Genomic DNA, 26,220 nt, shown 5'->3' on the forward strand with positions numbered 1-26,220 from the left:
GACTCCCCTCGTTCTCTCTGGAGGAGGTAGACAGAACACTCTCCTCCCAATACCCAGCAGTCTCTATGCCCAAGCCACAACCTGGTGGCCCATCTCGCTCAGCCTCCTCTGGCAGCCCTCAGGTCCTACCCATGCTCAATTCTTCTCCTTCCCCAGCACCATGTACTGGTCAGACTGGGGGAATCACCCCAAAATTGAAACGGCAGCAATGGACGGGACCCTTCGGGAGACACTGGTACAGGACAACATCCAATGGCCTACAGGTCCGTGGAGGCAGGGGCAAGGGGTGTGGGAGGGGTGGGTTTGCTGAGCCTGAGGTCACATTAAAGCTTGGAGGAGAAGGGGCTTGGACTGGGATGGGCAATGAGTTATGGAGACTTTTTCTAGAAGTGACTGGGAGTGGTCATGGGAACAGGGTAGAGCTGTCCCAAACATGGAGACACTTCTGCTTTTCCTCGAGCCTGGGGTGGCAGAGGCTGGGCCTTCACAGTGCTCTCTGCCTCCCCTCAGGCCTGGCTGTGGATTATCACAATGAAAGGCTGTACTGGGCAGATGCCAAGCTCTCAGTCATCGGCAGCATCCGGCTCAATGGCACGGACCCCATCGTGGCTGCTGACAGCAAACGAGGTAAGCATCCTAGAGCAGCCTCAGCCAGCGCTGCCCTCGGGCCTCTTGTCCTCCCCACTGAGTCCAAAGGCCTCACCCAGCACCTGCCATCCTCCTCATCCTGGCCCCCAACAGTCCTACAGTGCCTTCTAGGCCTACCCCCACTGGACTCCCTGTGTACCAGCCCTGCACCCTCTGGCCCACTTGCCCATTCATTCATTCTACCAATGACATTGAGTTGCATGGAAGCAACAAAGGTGGCAGGAGGAGCTTAGTAGATGTGGGGAGAGGGAACAGCAGTCCTTCCTGACCGCAGAAGTCTAGGGCTGATGAGACCTTTTGCCAGTAGTGGCCACAAGAGGTGGAACAGGTTGGGGGGAGTTTTGTTTGGAATGTGTTGAGTTTGAGGTGACACAGGAGCCCAGGTGTCCTGGAGAGTGACCAGGGCCTGAGTCCCCTCTGAGTCTACCTCCTCCCCCAGGCCTAAGTCACCCCTTCAGCATCGACGTCTTTGAGGATTACATCTACGGCGTCACCTACATTAATAATCGTGTCTTCAAGATTCATAAGTTTGGACACAGCCCCTTGATCAACCTGACAGGGGGCCTGAGCCACGCCTCCGATGTGGTCCTGTACCACCAACACAAACAGCCTGAAGGTAGGCACAGGGGGACAGCCCAGTCTGAGCCCGGGAAGGCCTGGGGGCAGAGTCTCCAGGCTGTAGCCTCGGGTACTGGGCATTGTGGCAGGGACATTCTGGGTCCACGAGGCTCAGCATCCTCCCACCCCTGCCCACACCTGCAGTGACCAACCCCTGTGACCGCAAGAAGTGTGAGTGGCTCTGCCTGCTGAGCCCCAGCGGGCCTGTCTGTACCTGTCCCAACGGGAAGCGGCTGGACAATGGCACCTGTGTGGCCGTGCCCTCGCCCACGCCACCACCAGATGGTATGCTTGTGCCCCTCCCAGGTCCCCACCCTCTGCCCCGGGACCTTCTTCCCTGAGTTCCCCTCTTCCCCTGGCTCTGTGCCCTGATGGTCCTTCCCGCAGCTCCTCGACCCGGAACCTGTAACCTGCAGTGCTTCAATGGCGGCAGCTGCTTCCTCAATGCACGGAGGCAGCCCAAGTGCCGCTGCCAGCCCCGATACACAGGCGACAAGTGTGAGCTGGACCAGTGCTGGGAGTACTGTCGCAACGGGGGCACCTGCGCTGCCTCCCCCTCTGGTACGGCCTTCAGTTCTCCCGCCAAGACTGCGCCCAGCTCCTCAGCCCCAGCCTCCCGCCTCTCAGCCCACTGGTTCTGCCTGGGGCAGATCCCCAGACCCTGTCCCACCCTGCTCCCCCTCTGTCTCCCCTCCTGCCCGCAGCCCACAGCCCCAGTGCCCCCGTTCCTCTGCTGCGTGCCTTCCACCCGGGCCTCCCAGCCCTGGTCCCCTACAGTGGGGCCGGCGCCTGGGTGGGCCACGGTCCCGCTCACACATCCTCTCCCGCCAGGCATGCCCACGTGCCGCTGCCCCACAGGCTTCACGGGCCCCAAATGCACCCAGCAGGTGTGTGCGGGCTACTGTGCCAACAACAGCACCTGCACCGTCAACCAGGGCAACCAGCCCCAGTGCCGATGCCTACCTGGCTTCCTGGGTGACCGCTGCCAGTACCGTGAGTGAGCCATCCTTGGGCCCCAAGGGAGGGGATGACAGGAGCTCGGGGACCTAGAGCCAAGGGTGATGGTCAAGAGGCAGATTCTGGGGGAGGGAGGCCATTCGCAGCTCAAGCAGTCTCTAGGTGATCCCCGCCATCCCTGTAGAGGTGTCAGCACACTTCTCCAAAGGTGGTGAGCCCTGTGGCATCAGGATTATTCAAGCGAAAGCAGTGCCCTGCCAGGCTGTTTGGGGACGTCCTTATACTCTAAACCTGTGACGGGGGAAGGGGGCAGCAGGGGGCTCAGGAGGAGGTGAGAGTCACCTAAAAGACCTAGGAGTCCCCTTAGTGTCTGGCTCTCCCCACCCACAACCTGTGGAGGACCCTCATGAGGGTGGGGCTTGAGGCACCTCCTCTCCCACCCCCCAACTGCAGGGCAGTGCTCCAGCTACTGTGAGAACTTTGGCACGTGCCAGATGGCCGCCGACGGCTCCCGGCAGTGCCGCTGCACCGCCTACTTCGAGGGGCCGAGGTGCGAGGTAAACAAGTGCAGCCGCTGTCTGGACGGAGCCTGTGTGGTCAACAAGCAGAGTGGGGACGTCACCTGCAAGTGAGTGGGGCCTGCCCCCACGGTTCTGCCCGGCCTTGACTCTGCCCTGCCCCGGCCTCACGCTCCCTGGCCTGCCCCCGCCCCCGCCCTGCCCCTTCCTTAGCACTTCCAACACCCCCTCCCGGCCCCACCCCTTCCTCAGCACCTCAGACACCCCCTCCCAGTCCACCCAGCCTGTCATTCCTTCCTGCAGCTGCTCTGATGGCCGGGTGGCCCCCAGCTGTCTGACCTGTGTTGGCCACTGCAGCAATGGTGGTTCCTGTACCATGAACAGCAAAATGATGCCTGAGTGCCAGTGAGTTGGACCTGAGCCTTTCTAAGACCTAGACCATCTCCCCCTCCCCAAATCTGAGCGGGACACTCGGGACCCTATGGCCCCTCCCAGTCCCCTGGCAGCCATGACTATGGAGGTCATGCCTACTCAGCTCTGCCCCTCCCGTCTACAGGTGCCCACCCCACATGGCGGGGCCCCGGTGTGAGGAGCAGGTGGTCAGCCAGCAGCAGCCTGGACGTAGGTGGCAGGGGACGGGGAGACAGAGCTTCAGGGACCTGGAGCAGGGATATTTGGGCCTCACTTCCCTGAGCCTCTCTGACTCAATTTCCCACCTCCTCCCCTCCAGATATGGCCTCTATCCTCATCCCTCTGCTGTTGTTCCTGCTGGTGCTTCTGGTAGCCGGAGTGGTTTTCTGGTACAAGCGGCGAGTCCGAGGGTGAGTTGTGGAGAGTCTGGAAAATTCTGGCTATTCATTTATCACCCTAACCTTGCCCTCCTATCATCCCTGCCCCCTTATAATCCTGTCTCCCCAGGGCTAAGGGCTTCCAACACCAGCGGATGACCAATGGGGCCATGAATGTGGAGATTGGGAACCCCACGTATAAGATGTATGAAGGCGGGGAGCCTGACGACGTAGGGGGCCTACTGGATGCTGACTTTGCACTGGACCCTGACAAGGTGAGCTGGGAGGACAGAGGAGGAGGCTTCCAGGGCAGGGACAAGAGGCTGTGGGTGGGGTGACTGAGGGTACAGAGTCGGATGATGGAATGGAGGCGGGGGAGGTAGGGCGCCTGGGCCACAGATCCCATCCCCTGTGCCCCACCTGAACCCTCTGTCACCTTGCAGCCCACCAACTTCACCAACCCTGTGTATGCCACACTCTACATGGGTGGCCACGGCAGCCGCCACTCCCTGGCCAGCACGGACGAGAAGCGAGAACTCCTGGGCCGGGGTCCTGAGGACGAGATAGGGGACCCCTTGGCATAGGGCCCTGACCACTGGACTCAGCCCAGAGAGCCTCCTGCCCCCTGCCAGAGAAGTCCTTCAACGAGCCCCCTCCTGCCCAGCCAGCCCCTCCTCGGCCCTGCCGGGTGTATAAATGTAAAAATGAAGGAATTACTTTTTATATGTGAGTGAGCAAGTGAGCAAGCGAGCACAGTATTATCTCTCTCCGTTCTCCTCCTTCCTGCCTGCTCCTCAGCACCCCCCTCATGCTGCCTTCAGGGAGGGGGGCAGGGAGGACTCTGGGGGCTCCTGTGGCTCACAGGTACCCACCTCCCACCTTCCACCAAAATGCACCCCCACTGGGAGAGCTGGTGGTGCTGCCCCCCTCCCTGTTCAAGACACTTTGTCAAGGCTCTCCCCTCTCTCGCCCCACCCCCATCTTATCCCTCCCAGCTCTCTGAGTGCCAGTTCTGGGGAGGGAGAGTCCTTTGCTGCCCCTGTCTGGAAGATTTGGCTCTGGCTGAAGTAGCAAGGAAAGGATGGAATTTTTTAGTTCTTGGGGGATGCCATTCGATGCTCCAGCCCCCAACTCTAGGGGCACCTGAGATGGCCATGCTCAACACCCCTCCCAGACAGGCCCTCCCTCTCTCCAGTGCCCCCACCGCGGCTCCCAGGGCTGGAGACTTTCTTTGGTAAACAGTCCCCCAGCCTCCTCCTCCCTCCCTGGGGATGAGGAGGAAGTGGGGCACACCAAGAAAGGGTAAGCGGGCAGCCCCGCTTTGGGGACATGAACGTTTTAATAATTTTTGCTGAATTCCTTTACAACTAAATAACACAGATATTGTTATAAATAAAATTGTAAAAAAAAAAAAAAAGAAAGAAAGAAAAAAGCCATTTGTGTCTACCTATGAGTGTCAGACTCTGGGAGCTGGGCTGTGCTTGCCTGCTTCGGCCACCAGAGGGAGACATGCTCTGTGCTGGAGGCAGGACTGGGGAGTCTGGTCTTGAGAAGTGCCCTTCTCCCTGAGCTGCCTCCCTCTCCATCTGGCTGGCAGGGGAAGGGGGTGGCACTGGACTTGATGAGGAAGATCTGCTTCTCCTGGCTGTGTGACCTTGGGCCAGTGACTTCACCTTTCTGGATCTTGTATTCCCTGTGGCTCTAGGACAGTAACTCCAAAATCTGTTTCTCTGCATTGTCGCTTACAGGGCACCACCAGCCCTACCCAAAACGATCTCCCACAGTGAGAAATCCCACTGTAAGAACTGAACACAGTGGGGTTGTCAAGGGCTTTCTGATCCTTCAGGGTGGTCCCACACAGCTCTCTGTGCCTGAGTTTGCTGCTGAAGCGCAAATATCCTCACAGAGTCTAATTAATCAGATGCCAAGAGTAGAACCCTAGATTCAGGAGGAGGGGGAGGCGGCCGGCTGGACTGAAGGAGAGCTGAGAAGACCAGTTTGCCAGGCTTCACTGGCCACCAACAGATTCAGATCACCAATCATTGTGACATCCCAGGGGTTGACAGGAAAGGACTGCTACAGTCAAAGGGGTCCCAAGTCTACCTCAAACCCTTGCCGGGGGAGGGGAACCTCTTGCAGAAAGTCACGCGGCTCTACAGTGTCGGCGACTGAGAGTTACAGCACCACTCTCCCCTTTACAGCAAATGTGAGCTCAGGGAGGGCATCTGCAAGCAGCTGAAGAACCGTTACCCAACACCCAAAGAAGGGCACTACCTTTCTTTCTGCCACCCTCCCTGGTTCAACTTCCTCAGCTTATTCCTTTCTTAAGGAAGCTATGGGTCTAGGCACCTCTAGAAATAAGAACCCTCCCCTACCCTCTTGGCCCTGGGATCTCGCCTCCGGCTTCAGCCTCTAAGCCAGTTCTGAGATCCTCCACTGTCTCTGGAGCATCCCAGAGCCCTAGGGAAGAGCGACCCTGCGAGGGAAAAGGGGCGTCCTTGTTGATCGCTTAGGGAGGCTTGTGGCCTCCTCTGTCCACCAGGTGGCGTAGGCACTCCTGCAGCGCCGCTCACCCTTAAGCCCAGCACAGCCCCCTCCCCAACACTAATTATGCACCTGCAGGCGGACCGAAGCCTAGCCTCTCACTTCCTTCCCTCGGGCTATTATGCCACACCCCCTCCACCCTCAGCCAGCCGGCTCCCCTCCCTCCCTCAGCGCCTGCCTGCTCCCCCCACCACCACCACCAGCTCCACCCCCTCGCTCCCTCCCTCTGCCAGCCGTGCATCTGGCGCCCCCGGGGAGCCACTGATTCTCTGCCTGTCGCCTCAAGATCCTGGGCCGAGCAAGAGGGGCCCCCAGCTGCGGCTTGGAACGCAAGCCCCTCCAGTCAGCTTCCTCCCTCTGCCCACCAGGACCAGCCAGGAGAGTGTCTACTAGGAGGCAGTCCTCGAACTCCTCACCTGGCAAGGACAGCAGAGGGGTCTGAGACAGAGATGGAGAAGAGACAGGGGCAGAACCAGGGGCAGAGGCTGATACAGACAGAATGAGAGACAGAGATATGGAGATGGAGAGATACAGGGGCAGAGGCAAAGACTCAGAGATGGGAGCAGGGGTGTGTGTCGGGATGTGTTTGTGTGTGTGTGTGTGTGTGTAGCTGGAGACAGAAGGGGGTGACCTGAGACTAGCAAAAGGAGAAGAGATGAGGTGGGTCAGGACTCCAGAAGATCAGGACCTTAGTGATGGGCTGCTGCCCTGGGTACCTTAGGCCTGGGGATGCCCACTGCCCCCATCTACCTCCTCACAGCAACCCCTGTGCTTGGCACTTGGGCTCGGGATTCTAAAGCCTTGGGGCCTTGGGCCTGGCCATTCCTGCCTCTTCCAGCCTCTCTACTCTCTGCCCCTTCTGCACCCGGGTTCCTGCCTCCTGGCTTCTGGCTGTCTCTCTGGCTGTCTCTGTGTCTGCCTCATCTTCTCAGCATCACGGATCCTTTTCTGGTGTCTGTCACATCCTTGTATCCAAGTATCTCTTTGTATGTGCCTGGGCTTGTCTTTTGGACTGCCAGTGCCAGCATACACCTGTGTGTGTGTCCATCTCTGTCTGTGGACGTTTGCCTCTCTGCCAAGGCGAGGAAGGGGGTTGGGGCCTGAGTACCTGGCTGGGTATGTCTGTCTCTTGGTGCAAGTGTGCATTTACCTCTCTGGCTGTGTGTGCTCCTGTGTGTGTGTAAACTGAGTGTCCATCTGTGTGTGTCAGTGTGCCTCTAGGTGAGCACCTGTCTGGGTGTGCGTGCTGGTCTCTGTGTGAATGTGTTTCACTCTGCCTCTGTGCTCACCTCCGTGGTGTGGCCTGCCCCTGTGAATGCATCTGCGTGCATGCCTGGGGGTGTGTTGATGTCTCAGGATATGCGTCTGTCTCTCTATCTCTCTGCTTGTCCCTATCTCACACTGTCTAGGTGTCGGTCATACCACAACCTCAGCCACAGCCTCAGTGCATAGCAACAGCTGACAGCTGAAGACTCCCTGGGCAGGGAAGAGAGCGAGACTAGGGGGAGGAGGGAGCCTATGAAGAAACAGCCAAGAGGATAGGGACAGAGACAAGGCTGGGGCTGGGGACAGAGACAAGGACAGAGACAGAGGAGGAAGGAGACAAGGATGGAGAGGAGCTGATGGTGAAAGATGGGACAGTGGAAGGGAAGGGACGGAGATTGCACCAAGAGGCTGGGCAGGCGACGCTGAGGGGACTTCCTGCCCAACCCCCAAGCAGGGACGCTCTGGGACGCGCGGGGGTCAGCAGTGAGGGGAGAGGGGCAAAAGTGAACGGCCGGTCCCGCAGAGGGGTCTGGAGATCGCGGAGGTGCCTTGGGGGCGGGAGTGGGGGCGGCGGGCGCCGTTTGTCAGCCCTATTGACAGACGTGATGGGGTTTCCGTCCGTGATCAATGATTCTCATCTCCGGGCCGAATGAGCCGCGGGGCGCCCATCCATCCCCGTCAGCGCCGCGCGGCCCCAGCCGCCCCGAGGCCCCGCCCGCCCTCACCTCGTCACCTGCCCTGCTCCTGCCCCGGACCCACCTTAGCCCGGAGCATAAAAGGGGCCCGGAGCACCGAGGGACCCTGGTCTTCCAGGGCTCCTGCTCCGCCGTGCACCCCTTCGGGGACACGGTCCCAGAGCCTCGAGCCCCACGCCCTGCCCCATTCCTCATCGGTGCACAGACCTAGCCTCTCCGGTACACCATCCCTAGGTCCCGCAACCCTCTGCGCTTCGCACCTGGGCTGGGGGCGTGTCCGGGGCGTGTCGGGGTGAAAGTCACCTTCGGTGCCCCCAGCTGGGCGGGAGGGGGCGCGCGGGGCGCGGCCGGGATTGGAGCGACGCGGAGCCCCGCCCCCCCGCCCGCTCGAGTCCGACCCAACTTTCTCCCCCGCCCGCGCCCCGCCCCCAGCGCCGAGCTCCGCTCCTCTCGCTCAGTCCGCGGGCCGCGCCGCCTGCTCCCGCCGCTCCGGCAGCCACCCCACGGCGCGCCAGCCCGGGGCCCCTCGCCCCCAGGCCCGGCTCCGACCTGCCCGGGACCCGTCCCGTCCGCCCCCCGCCTGGCCGCCTGGGAAGATGCGGCTGCTCCCGGAATGGCTTCTCTTGCTCTTTGGCCCGTGGCTCCTGAGGCAGGTAAGGGCAGCAGGGCTGGAGTGGGAGCGCCGGGTCCGGGACGCGAAGGTCCCAGAGTGCGAGGGGCTCGGTGCGCCCGCCCCGCCCCCAGCGCGGAGCGTCCCAACTTTGCGCGGCGTAGGGGAAGCGGACAGACAGACTCCCTGATCCAGGACACGCGCTCTCCCAATCCAAGTTGGCTGAGGGTTGGGGGCGGGTGCCGGGGTGGAGGCCCGACTCGGATCTGGCTTCAGGCAAGGCGGGGGAGGGGACGAAGCCCGACCCGCGAGTGCGCCAGTCTGAGCGGGAGTGCGAGACAGACAGACAAGCCAGCAGGGTGTCAGCCTTGCCGTCTTTCCGCGCCAACCTCGCTCGCCTTCCTCGCTGTCTGTCCTTCCACTCCTCCACCCTGCCTTTCCGTTTCTCCTCTCTGCACTTGTCACAATGCCAGGTGGGCACTGTGTTCCGAGCATCCGCGGCCCGAACACACGCGCGCACACAGATACGGCCGAACTTGGCTACGATCTCCCATCACATTTCCCGCGGAGACACCTTCTCCCCTGCACAAACCTCACAGACACACCCCTCTCGCGCGCCCAGATGATGAGGGTTGGGGCTGTCTGGAAGGGGAGTCTCTCTTGGTGTCCTCCCCTTGCCCCCACATCCCTAGGCTGCCTCTTTTCCCTGAGTCTCTGGGGTGAGGACACAGAGGCTAAGGAGGCCCAGATTTGATCTGCTCCCTCCCAACTTGGAGGCTTCAACTCACGAACACAGTGTGCTCATATGTGCTGGTGTGGACTGTGTGGGTCAGCGTGTGCACCTGTGTGCATGCATGTGTCTTGGGGCAGCAAGGCTTGGGTGTCTAGTGCTGTGGTCCAGGGTGCATGTGTAAGCTGCTATGGTGTGTGGTGTTGGCTTTGAAGGGGTGAGTGCAAGCGCCTGCTTCACCGCGCAGCTATCTGTGCCCTGCTGTGTGTCCCACAATGGGGGCCTCGGACCTGGAGCCTGCTTCCTTCCATTGCCTCCTTGTCCGAGACTTTTCTGTTTCCTGCACCCTAGCTGTACCTACCTAGTTTGAGGGCAGGCAGGTAGCTTCCTAAACCCCTACTCCTGCACCCTTGCTCCAGCCCCTACAGAATCTGGAAGGGATGTAGTCCCCCCCCCCCCCACCTTCCCCTGCCAACATTTGGACCCCACCTGCTTAGCCAAATCAAACTCAGCCACTCTAGCAGGGTAGGGGCTGCCCAGGTGAAGCTGGTGACCTAGCTCCCTGCCTCTCCCAAACACGTCTGGTGACCTTGAGGGGCTGGAAGGTGGGCAGAGGGGGCCCCTCCACAAAACCTGCTTCCACTGGCAGGAGCTTCTTTTGGACTTGCTGCCCAGCTCTGCCCTTATCCACTACTGCAGGATGGGGCCTGGGCCCCACAACCCACCCGTATACGTGAAGGCCTGGGGGAGAGGAGGTAAGGATGCTACTCCCCTGCCCCTCCTTTGTACTTCTGCACCCATTCTCCTCTCCACTCTCCCTATCAAATAAACTCCCCTGTGGACAGATCTGGTTTAATTTCCTTTGCCCCCTGAAGGGGAATGAAACATCTGGTGAAGACTTGAAGGAGAGTAAGCATGAGGATGTGAGCGATGGGGATCTGTCTGAGTGTGTGTGAGCTGCAGCTGTGGGCCTCCGTGTTGGAGTCAGTGGGGGAGAGTGTATCTGCCATTTAGTCCAGCTTGTGTGCCTGTGAGAATCAGTGTTTACATGTGTGTAAAGACTGTGGGTGTGTAAATACGTGTAATTGCGGGGCAGGGTGTGTGCAGAGAAGTGTTTGTGTGTCTGAGGACCTGTGTGTGCTTGTGTGCACTTGTGAGTACCCCAAGGTGGGTCTCCAGTGCATCTGTGTGCTGGGATACATGCGTTGCCCGTATGTAAGTCTCTGGGGTTTGTGAGTATCTGTATGCTTGTGGTCCTGAGTGCATTTGAGTGTGGGTATGGGATTGTGAGCCTCAGGGTGTGTTCATATATCTGAGTGTGGCTTATGTGTGTGTGCACTCAGGGCTGTCTCAGTGCCAGAGATGGGAGTATGTTGACACGGTAAGAGGCTGGTGGGGGACAGTTTACAAGGTAGCTCTTTGGGAAACCCTAATTGTCCAACGATAACCCCACTGTCTTTGGCACCACCTGACCCCCGTCACTTGCCCCTCCTCCTGGGCCCAGGACTCTGGGCTTCCGTTGCCCCTGGGGCTGTGGCCTCTTGGCCAGACCTTCCTCCGGATCTTTCTGATATGGTCTCTGACTCCTCTCCCTCTCTGTCTCCGTCTTCCCCACCCCTTGCCAAAGCGGCTGCCTACTGCGAGAAGCAGCAGGCGATCAATAGTCACTAATCACTAATCACTAATTACTAATTAGCTGGGGGAGGGCAGGGGTGGGGCCCTTTGGGACCTTCCAGCTCTATCCTGCCTCAGGGAAGGATTAGGCCCCAGCGAGCCTCTCAGAGCCGGCCAGCCCCAGCCCTGCATCTAGCCACTCCCTCCTGCCTCTGTACCCCTCTCCAGCCCCTCAGCTAATCTCTGGCTGGGCCACTTAGGCACGTGCCGCCTAGGCTAGGGCCCAGAGCCTTGGCGGGGATTTGGGGGTAATCCGGGCCGCAGCTGGGCCAGGGGCACAGGAGAAGGAGGGCGCTGTGACAGCTCCCTTGGGCCAGATCCTGCATGTATAAGAGAGGTACCCATTGGAAAGGAGAATTTACAGGGTCATGGGATTGGGGTGGGGGAGGAGTTGGAGATCCAGGACTGAGTGACTAGGGAAGAGGTGAGGTAATTGGGGGACAGAAATATGGTAATGAAGGGTCACTGGGGTCAGAGGTGGGGTCATTGGGAAGGGGCGAGATAAACCTTGAAAGAGACCAGGTAAGTGGAGGGGGCATCTCAGGGCTCAGAGATGAAGTCATTGTCAAGGAGACGGGGAACTTTGAACAGATCCCTGCAACTCCACATGATTGGGGGCCAGGAAGGGGACAGGGTACTAGAGAGAGGACAGGGTCATGGGGCAGGGCTCAAGCACTGCTGGGTGCAGTGGGTAGTCGCCGGGCTTAGGGTGGAATCCAGCTATGGGGTGGAAATGGGGAACAGGGAGTGCTGTCTTGAGCGCTAGAAATTGGCGAGTCTCCCCCTCTCCTGCCCCTCCTCCACCTCCACCCCGCCCACTCCCCCTCCGGCTCCGGCTTCGGGAAATTACATCCCCGCTCCGCGGCTCCCACCCCCCCCCCCCCACCGCGCCCCGGAGCCCGCGCCTTTATAGGCACATTTATTGCAATAATAAAGTGAGGCGCGGGGCGGGGGGCGGGGGGCGGCCGTTCCCGGGGGGACCGCGCCGGCTCTAGGAAGCAGGGAAATAAAATAAAATAAAATAAAATCAAAATTCAGATAACGGTGAGCCTTGCGCTGCAGGCCTGGAGCAGGCGGGCAGGCGGGGCTGAGGGGGAGGGGGCGCCCAGCCCAAGGGCAGAGCCCGCCCCACCAGCGGTCCCCGCCCCCTCACGCTATAGTAGGGTCTGGAAGGAGGTATCTTCGCTTCCACCTGCCTGGCCCCCTCCGGTAGCCTAATCCTGCCCATCGTCTGCCTTTTCCTCTGACTTGTCCCCCATACCTGGTTCTCAGCTCGTGGCTCCGTCCCTGTCTCCCATCTCCTTCCTTGTCCCCCATTGCCCATTCCAGTCCCCATTTACAATTTGCCATCCCCATCTCCTGGGTCTCTGCATCCCTCAGCATCCCTGTCTCTCTCTGCCCAATAACCATTACCCATTCCTGTTCCCACCCCCAACTGCTCCCCATCCCCATCTCCCAGGTCCTACCCCACTCTCAATCCTGCTTCTCTTTCCCAGTGCCCATCCCTCATCCACCATCCTTGTCCTCCCCATCCCCATTTTGGTTCCCATTGCATTCTCTGCCCCTCTTCATTCCCCTAGCTCCTATCCCATCTACATCCCTGTCTCTACCCAATGCCTATCCACCATTTCTGATCTCTTCTTCATCCCTGTTCCCATGCCTATCCTCGTTCCATCCTCATCTCTGCACCATATACCTGTGCCTGCCGAGTCCCCAACCCCAGTCTCAGTCCTCAACCCAGACTGTCCTGTCCTCCCACCAATGTGCTTACCCCCGTCTCCATCCCTGGTTCCCAGCCAGACCCTGTGAATTCCACCCCGCCCTGACTGCGGTGCCCTCCTCTTGTCCCTTTCTAGGTGCAAAGGCTTAATACGCTATTCCCTCCCCTTCCCCAGCCCTGGCCTGGAGCACTGTTCCTTCCCCAACCACGGGGTGCCGTTCCCTTCCCCCGGTCCGGTCCGGAATCCTGAGCGGCCCCGCCTGACCTACACAGCCGGAGAGAAGCCAGGGACTGGTCTGGAGGCCTGGGGGAGGTGCGCCCTGCAATGCGGCTGGGGGGCCGACAGCGTGAACCTCCCCCCTTTCCCCCGCGGTCCCATCCCAAAAGAGGCCCCCCCACAGACACACAATGGAGTTTGTTCACCAGCAAGAGGCAGCCTCAACTCCCCTCCATTGCGTGGGCTCACTGCCTTGGGGGCAAAGCACTCCTGGCTGGGTGCCCGCCCCGCATGGGCCTGGAGGCGCCTGGTGAGGCGCACCCCCCACCCATACCCACACCCCCTCCTGCCACTGAACACCTCCGCCCCCTGCGGCCGACAGCCAGACTAGCCTCTCCCCTCGGCAAATGTCACCGCGCCCAATTAGCTTAATTAAACCAGTTCTGGAGCAACGGGGACCCCTCCTCGGACAACACCCTGCTCCCTCTCTCAGTTATAGAGGGGGAGGGACACCACCATGGATCTCAGGAAAGTGGGGCTCCTTTCTTACCCTGCTTTCCCTGTTCGTTCCCCCACCCACAGATAGAGACAGACAGCCTGAAGGATAGAGGGAAAGAACCGAAAGAGACAGACAGAAACAGGGAGAAAAACAGAATCACGGAAGGAGAAAATTCGAGACAGAGTGAGGAAGAGACTGGGAGAAGAGTCGCGGAGAGAGATGGAAAAACGGTGAAAGAGGGAGCGCGAGAGGGAGAGCGAGCGTGCAAGCGAGGAAGCCAGAGGGAGGATTTTATTTTGTTTTATTCCATGTTCCCATTTCTCGGCTCGTTTCCTCACAGACTCTCACCCCTCCCTGTCAGAGCTCCCCCCAAGGTCGCTTTGGCCAACCCCCCAACTCTTCCCTTTATCTTGGCAGTCTCCTGCAGTAGGTGGGGGGTGTGGGTGCCCAAAGCCCAGGGATTTGCCAGGATCAGAGAAGCGCAGACAGCAATTTGTCTGGAATCAGGGGAGGGGGACACCCAGCACCCTCACCACCCGGCCAAACCTCCTTCCCTCTCCCAGCCCCTGCCTTCATGGAGTTGCTGGACTGAACCAGCCCTGGGCTGGGTGCAGGACAATGAGTGCTGCCCGGGTGTGCTGGGAGTGGGTGTCTCCTCAGAAGCATTTAGGGTCATAAGAGCAGGTGACTGGGTATTGATGGATGCCCCTAGAAAGGCAGTGTTGGGTCTAGAAGGGTGTGCAGATTAGGAGTCAGAGTTCAAAGGACTCCCCCTCCCCCCCCCCCCTTCTTTGACTTTCCAGGCAAGGTTCATGTATTCCCTCCTCCTAGACCTCTCTGAGCCCCACCCTGCACTCTCCAAGCCCACTTCCTGGGAAGCCTGCCACCCCTCCCCCCACAGTGGCCTGGGACCCTTCCCACAGCCCCTCTCAGACCCACCCTCCTGGTGTTAGCTGCCAGCTCAAGCTTGTCTGTCTGAGTCAATCACTCCTGCCGCCCCCCGCCCCCCTCACCTGAGCTGGGAGGAGGGATGGACGGGAGGAGGAATGAGGGGGGCGATAAATATGTATGACGAGCGGGTGGCGGGCATTAATAACCCGGGATCGCAGTGCTGCGGGAATGGGGACCAGGCGGTGGAGATTCTAGCCCAGCAGCTTGACTCTGCCATTCCTGTCCCTTGTGGACTCATAGTGTGTACACAAGGGTGTGTGCAAACAGAGGGGGGCACCCATGCTGCCAGGCCTCTTTACCTATCCAAACCTCTGCGGGCAGGCCACTGTGGAACCCCCCAGGGACCATTCATATACAACTCACACATATGCACCCCCCCCCGGGGGGGAACAGACCGCACCGGTTCTATCATTGTGGATACACTGACACACACCCTTGAGAAAGAGCTCGACACATGGACAGAGGATGATAGGAGCTCACGTAGGAAAGTGACACCTTCAGAGAACCAGACACGGTCAACTGAGGCATACAACTACACCAGTCTCAGTGACGCAACCACCACAAACGGATAGATACACGGCCTCACTCAGGTCAACACACGGAAAGACACACACACAGCCAAGCCAGGCACATTTACAACCTGGGCATCTATACAGAACCACCACGGATGGACACAACAGGCATTCAGCCCCACAAGCAGGCAGACACACACACAGACTCCTCAGACTGATATAGGCAGGTGGACACACACACACACACACACCCCAACCATACACAGCCACTTGAAGCAGACACACACCCTCATCACCATGGGTTGAGACACATGGTGAGTGTGCATGCGTGCACATGCTCACACACACACCATCACTCCAGGTAGACAGACACACACCCATAACCATCCGGGGCTGATAGAAACACAGCCACCCCAGGCTGACACACACAGCACCGGCTCCCTGCAATCTGACGTACACGCAGTAAGGGCCACACTAACCGGCCACAGCTACCAGTCTGACTGACACATTCTGACACTCACGGCTCCTCTCCCTCCCGCTCCCCTCGCTGGAGCGGCATCTCCATATTTCTTCCTCTGGCTCTCGCATGTCTCCTTCACTCCCGGCCACCCCCCCCCCCACCCCACCCCACCCGCCCCAGATAATTGATGGCCCGGGCCTGGCCCGGCCGCTCCCGCCTCTCGATCCATCTTGTACTCGCGCCCGCGCTGTCTCCCAGATCGGCCGCCACCTGAGACACGCGGAGACGGGAGAGGGCGGGCGGGGGGGTCCTCAGGCCCCCTATAAGACCAGGGAAGGACCACTAGGCGGCCTCCCCCACAGTAAGAGCGCTGGAGGCCGAGAGGGGTGCCCACGCAGCCCCCAAGCCTCAATCCACAGCGCCGAGACTCTCCACTATTAGCTCAGTCTGTTTTACGGGCCCCTCCCCGCCAGGGAGTAGAGGCCGAGGCCTGGGTGGGGGCTTTAGCCTCGGCAGAGGTGTTGGGAGGTCTTCGCTTCTTTCTTGATTCTGACTGTTGACATTGGTCATGGCCTGGCTTGCCTGAGTCCACCTCCTCCCTGGCCCACCATTATTCAGAACCAACCAGGCTCCAGGCCAGGAGAACCGGCTCCACTCCCTATTCAAAAAGCTTTTGCTTTTTGGATTTCTCAGCCCGCATCGGAGTTCTCTGAGAACACAAGGATTCTCAGTGTCATTTCGCAGATGTAGAAACTGAGGACTGGATCCTGAGTTGGCCAAGAGCACAGAGGTCGAAAGGGCTGCAGGCCTGCACCAATGCACACTCCCCGAACCACTGTGGACTACCCGCTTTCCCCAGGGGCTGGGGAAAGGGGCTAGTGGGGGTAGGGCCATGGGATGGCCTGGCGCAACCCCAGCGTCTTTCTTTCCTGCTCTTTCTTTGTCCACAGGTCGTCAGTGCTCAGATACCAGAGTCCGGGAGGCCTCAGTACCTGGAGCTGCGCCCCGCCGCGGCCAGAGGGGGCGCCCCTGGCCAACAGCTCCCGGTGCCGAGGTCATCCCACGGTCTGGGCACTACTGGCGCCTGGAGCTGGGCCTGGCCGGCTAATCACACCGGGGCACTGGCCCGGGCTGGGGCGCTGCCTGCGCCGCGCACGAAGAGAAAGCCGTCTATCAAAGCGGCCCGTGCCAAAAAGATCTTCGGCTGGGGGGACTTCTACTTCCGGGTACACACTCTCAAGTTCTCGCTGCTGGTGACAGGCAAGATCGTGGACCACGTGAACGGTACTTTCAGCGTGTACTTCCGCCACAACTCGTCTAGCCTGGGCAACCTCAGCGTCAGTATTGTGCCGCCCTCCAAGCGTGTCGAGTTCGGGGGAGTCTGGCTGCCGGGGCCCGCCCCCCATCCTCTGCAGTCTACGCTGGCCCTGGAGGGGGTGCTGCCTAGGCTGGGGGCCCCGCTGGGGATAGCGGCCGCGGGACCCGGGCTAGGAGGCACCCTCGGGGGCGCGCTGGCGGCCCCATTAGGGGGCGCGCTGGGAGTGCCCGGGGCCAAAGAGTCACGCGCTTTCAACTGCCACGTGGAGTATGAGAAGACAAACCGCGCGCGCAAGCACCGCCCATGCCTGTACGACCCATCGCAAGTGTGCTTCACCGAGCACACGCAGAGCCAGGCCGCCTGGCTCTGCGCCAAGCCCTTCAAAGTCATCTGCATCTTCGTCTCCTTCCTCAGCTTTGACTACAAACTAGTACAGAAGGTGTGCCCAGACTATAACTTCCAGAGTGAGCACCCTTACTTTGGGTAGTGCGCCTCGCACTCGCCTGGGCCCTAAGCTTCCCGCCAAATCCCGGCCTCCCTAAGTGGGACCCTTCCCCGTGCCCCGCAGCTCCTGGGGCCGCATTCACCCCTTCCACTCTGAGGGCAAAGGGAACAGCCTTCCCGGGGACCATCAGCCATCAGGTGGTGTGGGTCCTCCTTTTCCTTATGGGAAGCGCTAACGAGGCGGAGGTGGCTGTAGCCCCTTCCGCTACCTCCCAAAATGAAGGGGCAGGAGCGCAGGCCTGGAATAGGCGGGGCTTGGAGGCGGTCCCAGTGTCCCTTACGTCTGCATCGGGCCCCCCCTTATACCCCGGCGCTGGGCTGGACACTCCCTTTGTCCGCATCTGTAATGACGCCTGGCCTGGCACCCTCCACGCACCCTGTCTTACCCCCAGGCGCTTTTCCTCCTGTTCCATCCGGTCCCCACGTAAAGACTGTTAGGCTCGTAAGTTGCGGCCTATCCCCAACCCCTTCTGCCAGCGGTATGCCTGCCCGCCTCCCCCCACCCCCAACCCTAATTAGGGTAGCGGAAGCAGAACTCCTGGGCCTAGGCGATCGACTCGGCCCCTGCTCTCTGCCCACCTCCCTCCTGTCCCTGCAGTCCTGCTCCACCTGCCCCTTTCCGGCTGCTTCCTCTCGGTGATATTTTTTCTACGCCAAAACAGACGGGAAAGGGAACAAAATAAAGTGAAATCCAATACGCGTCTGTGTGAGACCTTTGTAGGGGGTGGTGGTGATGTGGGTCTAAGTCTGGCAGAGACCTGGCCAGGGCCCCCTCCCTGGGCGGCTTCTGGAAACTGAGGCAAATATTGACGGAGTTGGCACCTTGGAGGGCATCCAAGACCAGGTCGGACGGAGATGAGGGCGACCCTTGCGGTAGGAGCCCTGACTGAGGCGGGGATTTTCTCCCAGAGGTGGGCAAAAAAGAGGGGAAGCTGCAGCAGACAGAATGGGGGTGAGACCTGAGAGGGGACTACCAGCGGACTGTTGGCGACGACTTGGGGGAGGAGGTATAAGGCCTTGAAATGGGATCGAGTTGCAGGGACAGCGTAGGCGGAGCGCTGACAACCTGCTAAGCTCCGAGGGGCTGGCGGGAGGCGGCAGGTGGGGGGGAGGGGGAACGGTGTTTGCGGCATCTGGAGTCATCGATCTTCCTTTTCCTTCCTAATTTCGTGGGCGCTGAGTTTGCAGACGGCTGAGGGAGGGAGGCCAGAGACGAGGGGGTGGGGGAAGGGACGAGCGGCGCGAGTTTAGAGAGCCTGGCCGCGCCGCCGCTCGCCGCCTGCAAACAAGGCCCCCTTAAGCCAGCTGCCCACCCTCCCCACCCCCGCCTCCAGCTCCCTGCTGCCGCCGCCGCCGCCGCTAATTTTATCCGCCCCCAACCCTGGCCCGGGCGTTAATTGGCTGCGGCTTCATTAGCAGTTCTCAAGCTCAGCCGCCCCCCTCCCCTGGGGACCCCTGACTGGGGCGAGGGAGGGGGTACGGACAAGCTGAGGCACAGAACGACACCTATCGACACCTCGTCTTCTGCCTTCCTTCTCCTGGAGTCCTGGGCCAAGGTACCGACTCGGAGAAGGCAGTGTTCTCCAGGGAGTTTTGCCCACTAGTCAGTGGGAAACTGAGTCAGAGGTGAGTCCCACCCAGACATCCCTGGGAATGCAAAGTTGGTGATGGGGAAAATAAATCTTTGGATGGATGGATGGATGGATGGATGGATGGATGGATGGCAGGATCACAAGATCAACTGAAAGGAAGAGGGCGGTGGGAGGTGGTTCTGGGTCAGAGATTGGAGGAAGGAGAAGAACCCTAACCCAGGGCCTATTGCTGGAAAGAACTGAGAACACCTGAGGCTAGAGTGGGAGGGAAGGAGGTTAAAGCTAACAGGGGACTTCTGAGGCCTGGTATGAGAGCCAAGTGGGAATATTTGGAATTAGCAAGTTAGCCCATCTGGGCCTCAGTTTCTTCGCTTGTAAGGCAATGATAAAATAGCATGTCCTGGAGATTAAAACTTTGCGTGTGAATATGTTTTGTGATGGATTGTCCTCCTCCACTTCCTCTGACTCACAGACTGCCTCCTCTACAGCCATCCTCTTCTCCTCTCCCACCCCTTCCCCCTTGGACACTTTGGACATCTGGGAGCTGAGTTGCCCCTGCCTGTAATTGCACTTGCATTTTTTCCACCTGTTCGCCTCTTATGTCCCAGCAGTCAGTGATCTATTCTTGTATCTCCAAGGCTATGGCATGTCTGGCACAGAGTAGGAGCTCACTGTGTCTGTTGAATGACTAAATGAATGAATGTGTAATGTTGCTAAGTAAGGCAAGGATTCTCAAAATCACTGCTTTTTAGAATCATTGAAGAGAGGTTTCACTGTCACCACGAGTGGGCAAATGCCCACTCTTTAAGATTCATTGAATTAGAACCTCTGTAGGGAAGCCTCACACTCATGCATTTATACTACATTTCCCAGCCAATTCTGATACCCATGTTTGGGAGCCTACTTGTAAAGGAGTCAATGAGTCCCTCATCCAAAGGATGAGCCCAGATGAAGTCAGGCTAAAAGGAAGATCCTTTCCAGTTCCAAGGATCTTTAGCCCCAGGGAAATAAAGAGGGCTCACTGAGTGCTGGAGCAACAAGAGGTGAACAGATACCAAATTCAACAAATGCAACAACAGGAGGGGGCACCTCACTCAGTTCCAGAATGTCCTGGGAGAAGGAGATACCATGGAGGAGGCAGGTCAGAGGATGAGGGGAGGGTGATTCATCCCAGAGCATGTTTACACACAAAGTCTCATTTAATCCTCACTACATGTTATTTTTTTTATTGCAAGTGAGGAAACTGAGGCCCAGAGAGACTAATTTGCTAGTTAGCCCAAGAACTGGAACTTGAACTCAGGTCTCTCATCGTTTCAAACCAGGGTGCTTCCCAGTGCTCTCTAGCTCGAATAGGAGTCTTTATATTCCCAAAGAGCCTAATAACGCTAAGTAGGTATTCAGTAGGCACCCAATAAATGGTTGTTGTCTGGAGGACAGGATAAAACACACACACACACACACACACACACACACACGCGCGCGCGCTTCAGGACAGTGAGGAGGTGGGGCGGCACTGGATCTCTTTTCTTTCAGGCGAGAGCCTCTGACCATGGGCTACACATGGGTAACTGAAGCGGAGGAAGTGGGTAAAAACTACAATTCCCAAGAGACCGTAAAGGTCTCACGCATGCGTAGATCTCTCCCCTTAATTCGGTGGCTTCCCGGGCCGTTCTCGCGCATGCGCTCTAAAATCTGTCGTCTTCCTACCCTTTGCTTCCCCCAGCCAGAGTTGGTGGCTGGACCTCCTGCGACCTCCGGTTACGATGCTGCCCTTCTCTTTGCTCTGGGCGACTCGGGTAAGAATGGGGCTTCGGAGATTGGGTGACCAATAGAAAGCAAGCTTCCTTCCTACCCTAGTTCCCTTTCACGAACTCTGGGGTTCTCCTGGCTTTTCCACGCACGTGGTTTTAGTCCTCGGGGAGCGGACGTGCAACTAGGGAATCCTTGAGAACTCCTCACCCCCAGTGCCCGCGGCGTAACTGGGGCCCCTCCTCATTCCCGCAACCAGACGCCCCAGGGCCTGCGACCGCCCATTTCACGTGGCATTAGGGGAGAGAACCGCACCAGATGCCCCGTGGACCCTGGCGGACGAGTGGGGTTCCTGGCCTGGACGGCGAGCTGAGTCTTTCCTGCCAGCTCTGAGCCATGCAGATGATGCAACCTGGCCCCACTGCTTACATCAGGGGTCCCTCAGCTCTATGGGCTGGAAGGAGGTGGGAAAGTGGGGAGCACAGGACAGGATGTGGGTTTTGGCTTCCCTGCAGGCAGGCTCTCCACCGGTCCCCCTTTTTCCAGAGACTGCTAAAGGTCTACTCTGCCACTTCCATTGCTCTGGAAACCACTTCTGCAGCCTATTGCCTGAACCCGTTCCAACTCAGCCTCCTCTCCCCAAGTGCCATGGAGGCCCTAGGGGAACACCCTTTTGTGCTTGTGGGTTGAGGAGGTTCTGGAACCCCAGTGGACTGCCCCTGAATTCCAAAGACATAGGCTTCCAGAGGGCAGACTTTGCCCCGTGGCTTTGCAGAGTGATTCGTGGGTCGAGGTGGAGGGAAATTCCGAGGTGAGGTGAATGGACCGACTCAGAACCACCCCCTGGACATTGACCCCAACCTTGGCTCTAGAACTGGCTTTGGAAGGAGGAGGTGGGGGTGACGAGAACTGGAAAAGGCTGTTTGGACAACTGGCTGCTAGGTTTGGAGCCAGAAAGCCTGATAAGCATGGCTGAGGGTTGTTGGGAGACTATGTGGATGCTTTTTATTTGATCCTGGTTTTTCCTCTCCTAGCCTCTGCAGAGATGGGGTCATCTGGGCAGGATGGCCATACGGTGCCAACACAGTGAGGTGGCCCAGACCCAGACTGGAGAAGCAACCAGGGGCTGGACAGGCCAAGAGAGTCTGTCAGACAGTGACCCTGAGATGTGGGAGCTGCTGCAGAGAGAGAAGGACAGGCAGTGTCGTGGCCTGGAGCTCATTGCCTCAGAGGTGGGGTCTGGGGAGAGGGACCAAGACATGGGCCACAATGGGTGCAGGAAGTAACAGATCATCTTACTGTTGTTTCTACAGATGTACCTTTCAGACTCTGGGCCTTCCTGCTGGGCCTTATCTCCTTGTATCCTCCTCCTCCTCCTCCATTTTAAAAATGTTTATTTATTGGGGGGCGGGAGGAAAAAAAATAAAAATATATATATATTTATTTATTTATTTATTTATTTTGAGAGAGAGAGAGAGAGAGAGAGCGCAGAGCAGGGGAGGAGCAGACAGAGAGGGAGACAGAGAATCCCAAGGGAGCCCCGTGCTGTCAGTGCACAGCCTGATGTGGCGTTCAAACTCACAAAAGTGAGAGCACGACCTGAGCCAAAATCAAGAGTCACATGCTTAACGGACTGAGCCACCCAGGTGCCCCATCTTCTTCTTTTTTTAAGTCTATTTATTTTGAGAGAGAGAAAGTGCGAGCCCCTGTGCAAGCGGGAGGGGGCAGAGAGAGGGTGGGAGAAAGAATCGCAAGCAGGCTTCACGCCCATCTCCCAGCTCGGAGCCTGAAGAGGGACTCGATCCCACAAACTGTGAGGTCATGACCTGAGCTGAAATCAAGAGTCAGATGCTTAATTGACTGAGCCACCCAGGTGCCCCTCCTTGTCTTCTTACTGTGCTCTGAAGAAAAGGCAGAGCAATCTGGATTGTGGGATGGGGACATTAGAGAGCTTCCAAAGCCTTCCGGGGCCCCTGTACTTTAGTCTGGTCCCTTCCCCTTCCCAAGAGGAAAGAGGACCCTAGAAGCACAGGTTCGAATGGACAGGTGGCCCTGCTGGGGACACCTACCACAGCAGCTGGGTTTTTCAGGATGCTTCCTCTGGCCTTTCTTCAGGTCTGACAAGGAACACTGAATGAATAGAGGTTTCTGTAGGGCCTGGCTCCTCCCTGCTGCCCAGGGCTCTGACAGGGTGGGGCTGTGGGGGGCTCCAGGGAAAGGGGCTCAATACCTTCTGTGACAATCCCCCCCACTCCCCCTCACCCCAGAACTTCTGCAGCCGAGCTGCGCTGGAGGCCTTGGGGTCCTGTCTGAACAACAAGTACTCGGAGGGTTATCCTGGCAAGAGGTGAGGCCTAGGTACCAGAGGGCTGGAGGGCAGCCTCAGGGACGGTGCTCCCAGTTACCCTCCCAGCGTGTCTAGAGGAGTGGCCTTCCCAGCCCTTTGCTGCTGGTTGAGGGGGATGGTGGAACCCTTTCTGGGTGCCCTGATATACCCCCCATCTCATGGCAGATATTATGGAGGAGCAGAGGTAGTGGATGAAATTGAGCTGCTGTGTCAGCGCCGGGCCTTGGAAGCCTTTGACCTGGATCCTGCACAGTGGGGAGTCAATGTCCAGCCATACTCAGGCTCTCCGGCTAATCTGGCGGCCTATACAGCCCTTCTGCAGCCTCATGACCGAATCATGGGGCTGGACTTGCCTGATGGGGGCCAGTGAGTATGGATGCAGTGAGTGCTGGGCGTGGTGGGCAGGATGGGCATGAGAAAGGAGTTTTTATTGAACACCTAGTGTGTGCCACACAGGTGGCACATGCAGGCTTCTCCCTGCCCTGCAAGTCAATGGATGAGGAAGAGAAGATCCCGGTAACCGGTGCTCACCATGGAATGGACTGAGCAGTGAGGGTTGCACATACTAGGAGCAGTGTTCCAGGGACAGAGGCCTTTGGAGCTGGGCAGGAAGGCAGTGGTTAAGTCTGGAAGTTACTCGTTTCTGAAGCTGTCTTATCACTGTCGTCCCTTTCCAGTCTTACTCACGGCTACATGTCTGATGTCAAGCGGATCTCGGCCACATCCATTTTCTTTGAGTCTATGCCCTATAAGTTAAATGTGAGTGCTAGGGCCCTGGTGGCCCTCTCCTGGGGAAAGTGAGGGGCTGGAGTCCTGGGCAGCCTTTAGGGTCAAGGAGGAGAGTGAGCTGCCCTGCTTCTGTCTCAGGGTTTCAGCTTTTTGTTTGTCCATCCAGCCCAAAACTGGCCTCATCGACTATGACCAGCTGGCACTGACCGCTCGGCTTTTCCGACCACGGCTCATTATAGCTGGTACCAGTGCCTACGCTCGCCTCATTGACTACGCCCGCATGAGAGAGGTTGGTGTAGGGCTGGAGTACCAGCCACTTCCCAGGGCGGGTGGGGGGATTTTGGAGGGGGGGGGCAGCCTTGGGGAGGCCTGTCTGGGCCCTCCCCAGGCTAAGGCCTGTCTCTGTACCTGCCCAGGTGTGTGATGAGGTCAAGGCACACCTCCTGGCAGACATGGCCCACATCAGTGGCCTGGTGGCTGCCAAGGTGATCCCCTCACCTTTCAAGCACGCGGATGTTGTCACCACCACCACTCACAAGACCCTTCGAGGGGCCAGGTCAGGCTCCCCTGAGGTCAGGCCTTGCCCTTCTCTGCCTTCACGCCCTATTCCAGGGGCACTGTTGGGCTGGATCTGAGAAGAATTCGTTCCCATCTGAAACCCTGAAGATTTTTGCCCAGTCTGTGATGACTCTCCTCCTTGTGCGCATGGTGGCAATTCCCCACTAGGGGATTCGGGGGTGGGAGTGAGGGGCTGCTCTCCTTGATTACTGGAGTTCTACATGCTGGCCCAACTGAGGTAGACTGAGAACTCAGTGGGTCCAGGCCAGGCCGCTTCCTCTGCTTTTCTCCTCCCTTATCCTTTCTTTTTAACTTAGATTCTGATCACCTGCCTCCCACACAGGTCAGGACTCATCTTCTACCGGAAGGGGATGCAGGCTGTGGACCCCAAGACCGGCCGGGAGATCCCTTACACATTTGAGGACCGAATCAACTTTGCTGTGTTCCCGTCCCTGCAGGGGGGGCCCCACAACCATGCCATTGCTGCAGTGGCTGTGGCCTTAAAGCAGGTTGGGGAGCCTACTGTTGTGGGGTGGGGAGGGCCCTGGGCTGGAGGCTTAGACCCTGTTCCATGCTAACTCAGTTGCAGCTGATGGAAGGGAAGTGCCCGGATGGGGTCAGGGTTGGGGTCACAACTGTGGTGGAGGTGGAGCCGAAGGGGTATGGCTTGGAGTCACAGGTGCTACTGTCTTGTCTCCAGGCCTGCACCCCCACGTTCCGGGAGTACGCCCTGCAGGTTCTGAAGAATGCTCGGGCCATGGCCGATGCCCTGCTAGAGCGAGGCTACTCGCTCGTGTCTGGTGAGCCAGGGGGGTGGGTGAGAGCCTCTGCAGCCTCAGACAGAGGCCTAGAACTCACCCCTCCCTGCCTACCGTCCTTCCCCTTAGGTGGCACCGACAATCACCTAGTGCTGGTGGACCTGCGGCCCAAGGGCCTGGATGGAGCTCGGGCTGAGCGGGTGCTGGAACTTGTATCCATCACAGCCAACAAGAACACCTGTCCCGGAGACCGAAGTGCCATCACACCTGGGGGCCTGCGGCTTGGTGAGACCTGAGGTTTGAGGAAGGAAGGAAGGATGGCTGCCAGGTGGGCTTGGGCTGTGCTCATCCCCTCTGCCTCTCTCCCAGGGGCCCCAGCCTTGACATCTCGACAGTTCCGTGAGGATGACTTCCGGAGAGTTGTAGACTTTATAGATGAAGGGGTCAACATCGGCTTGGAGGTGAAGAGCAAAACTGGTGAGTGGGCAAGACCCTTCCTAGCTAGCCAGTTTACATTCCCTGTCTGTCCCTCCCCCTGGCTGATCTAACTGCCTTCCCTGAAGTTCTGACGACTTTTTTCCTCATCCCCCTCTAGCCAAACTCCAGGATTTCAAATCCTTCCTGCTCAAGGACACGGAAACCAGTCATCGGCTGGCCGACCTCCGGCAACGGGTGGAACAGTTTGCCAGGGCCTTCCCCATGCCTGGTTTTGATGAGCGCTGAGGGCACATGGGAGAGGAGGCCCATAGACTGAAATTTATTCTCCTTCGGTCTGCCTGGGCCAGTGGAGGAGAACGACTATCTTTCAATTTTTTGCTAGGGGAGAGAAAGCCTCCCACTTAGGGGAAGAGCCAGGTATATTCTGGACTTTGTAGCTGAGAAGATTTCTTTTTGTAACAAGACTTAGAAAGAGGAGGCCTGGGGCTTTCTGCCCTGAACTCTTCCATTATCTCAGTGTTCTAGACTCCTTGCTCTTACTTGGAGAGGAGGGAGTTGCCCTTGTGAGCCAGAGGAAGGGGTGGGTAGGCGCCGCCTTTCTGTTTTTAATCTAATAAAATGCTAACCTGCTTTGAGCTCTCCTGTCACTGTGGGAGGGGTCCCCTGGGCCAGGTAGTGACTTGTCTCCCTCAATGTGTCCCTCCCTTTCCTACCACCACCATCCCCACCACAAGGACACCCCCCCCCCCTCCCTGGGCTGCAGCCTCCTTTCTCTGTCTCTGATCAGAGCCGACACCAGACGTGATTAGCAGGCGCAGCA

At 58.7% G+C, this 26,220-nt stretch overlaps 3 protein-coding genes across 3 annotated transcripts in view; all 3 read left to right on the top strand.

Moving 5' to 3' along the window:
• LRP1 (LDL receptor related protein 1) overlaps positions 1-4,271 on the top strand; it is an 81,149-nt gene extending 76,878 nt beyond the window's left edge. Inside the window, exons 78-89 of the mRNA XM_060657219.3 lie at positions 157-263; positions 511-627; positions 1,088-1,264; positions 1,411-1,551; positions 1,654-1,827; positions 2,098-2,259; positions 2,677-2,851; positions 3,045-3,146; positions 3,298-3,362; positions 3,472-3,562; positions 3,660-3,804; positions 3,973-4,271. Of these exons, the coding sequence (XP_060513202.3) occupies positions 157-263; positions 511-627; positions 1,088-1,264; positions 1,411-1,551; positions 1,654-1,827; positions 2,098-2,259; positions 2,677-2,851; positions 3,045-3,146; positions 3,298-3,362; positions 3,472-3,562; positions 3,660-3,804; positions 3,973-4,113 (1,597 nt within the window). The 3' untranslated portion in view covers positions 4,114-4,271. The remainder of the gene's footprint in view (positions 1-156; positions 264-510; positions 628-1,087; positions 1,265-1,410; positions 1,552-1,653; positions 1,828-2,097; positions 2,260-2,676; positions 2,852-3,044; positions 3,147-3,297; positions 3,363-3,471; positions 3,563-3,659; positions 3,805-3,972) is intronic.
• A 4,155-nt stretch (positions 4,272-8,426) lies between these two features.
• NXPH4 (neurexophilin 4) lies at positions 8,427-17,926 on the top strand. Its single transcript, XM_060657218.3, has 2 exons — positions 8,427-8,687; positions 16,358-17,926. The coding sequence occupies exons 1-2, from the start codon at positions 8,631-8,633 to the stop codon at positions 17,210-17,212; spliced, it is 912 nt and encodes a 303-aa protein (XP_060513201.3). The 5' UTR covers positions 8,427-8,630; the 3' UTR covers positions 17,213-17,926.
• Positions 17,927-20,485: 2,559 nt separating this feature from the next.
• SHMT2 (serine hydroxymethyltransferase 2) lies at positions 20,486-26,030 on the top strand. Its single transcript, XM_060657215.3, has 12 exons — positions 20,486-20,617; positions 21,605-21,802; positions 22,838-22,917; positions 23,083-23,283; positions 23,595-23,676; positions 23,813-23,935; positions 24,063-24,202; positions 24,548-24,713; positions 24,905-25,004; positions 25,092-25,247; positions 25,332-25,439; positions 25,558-26,030. The coding sequence occupies exons 1-12, from the start codon at positions 20,585-20,587 to the stop codon at positions 25,683-25,685; spliced, it is 1,515 nt and encodes a 504-aa protein (XP_060513198.1). The 5' UTR covers positions 20,486-20,584; the 3' UTR covers positions 25,686-26,030.
• The last annotated feature ends 190 nt before the right edge of the window (positions 26,031-26,220 follow it).

The sequence above is a fragment of the Panthera onca genome, chromosome B4 (genome assembly GCF_046562875.1).
Source record: "Panthera onca isolate mPanOnc1 chromosome B4, mPanOnc1 haplotype 2, whole genome shotgun sequence".
NCBI lineage: Eukaryota > Metazoa > Chordata > Mammalia > Carnivora > Felidae > Panthera > Panthera onca.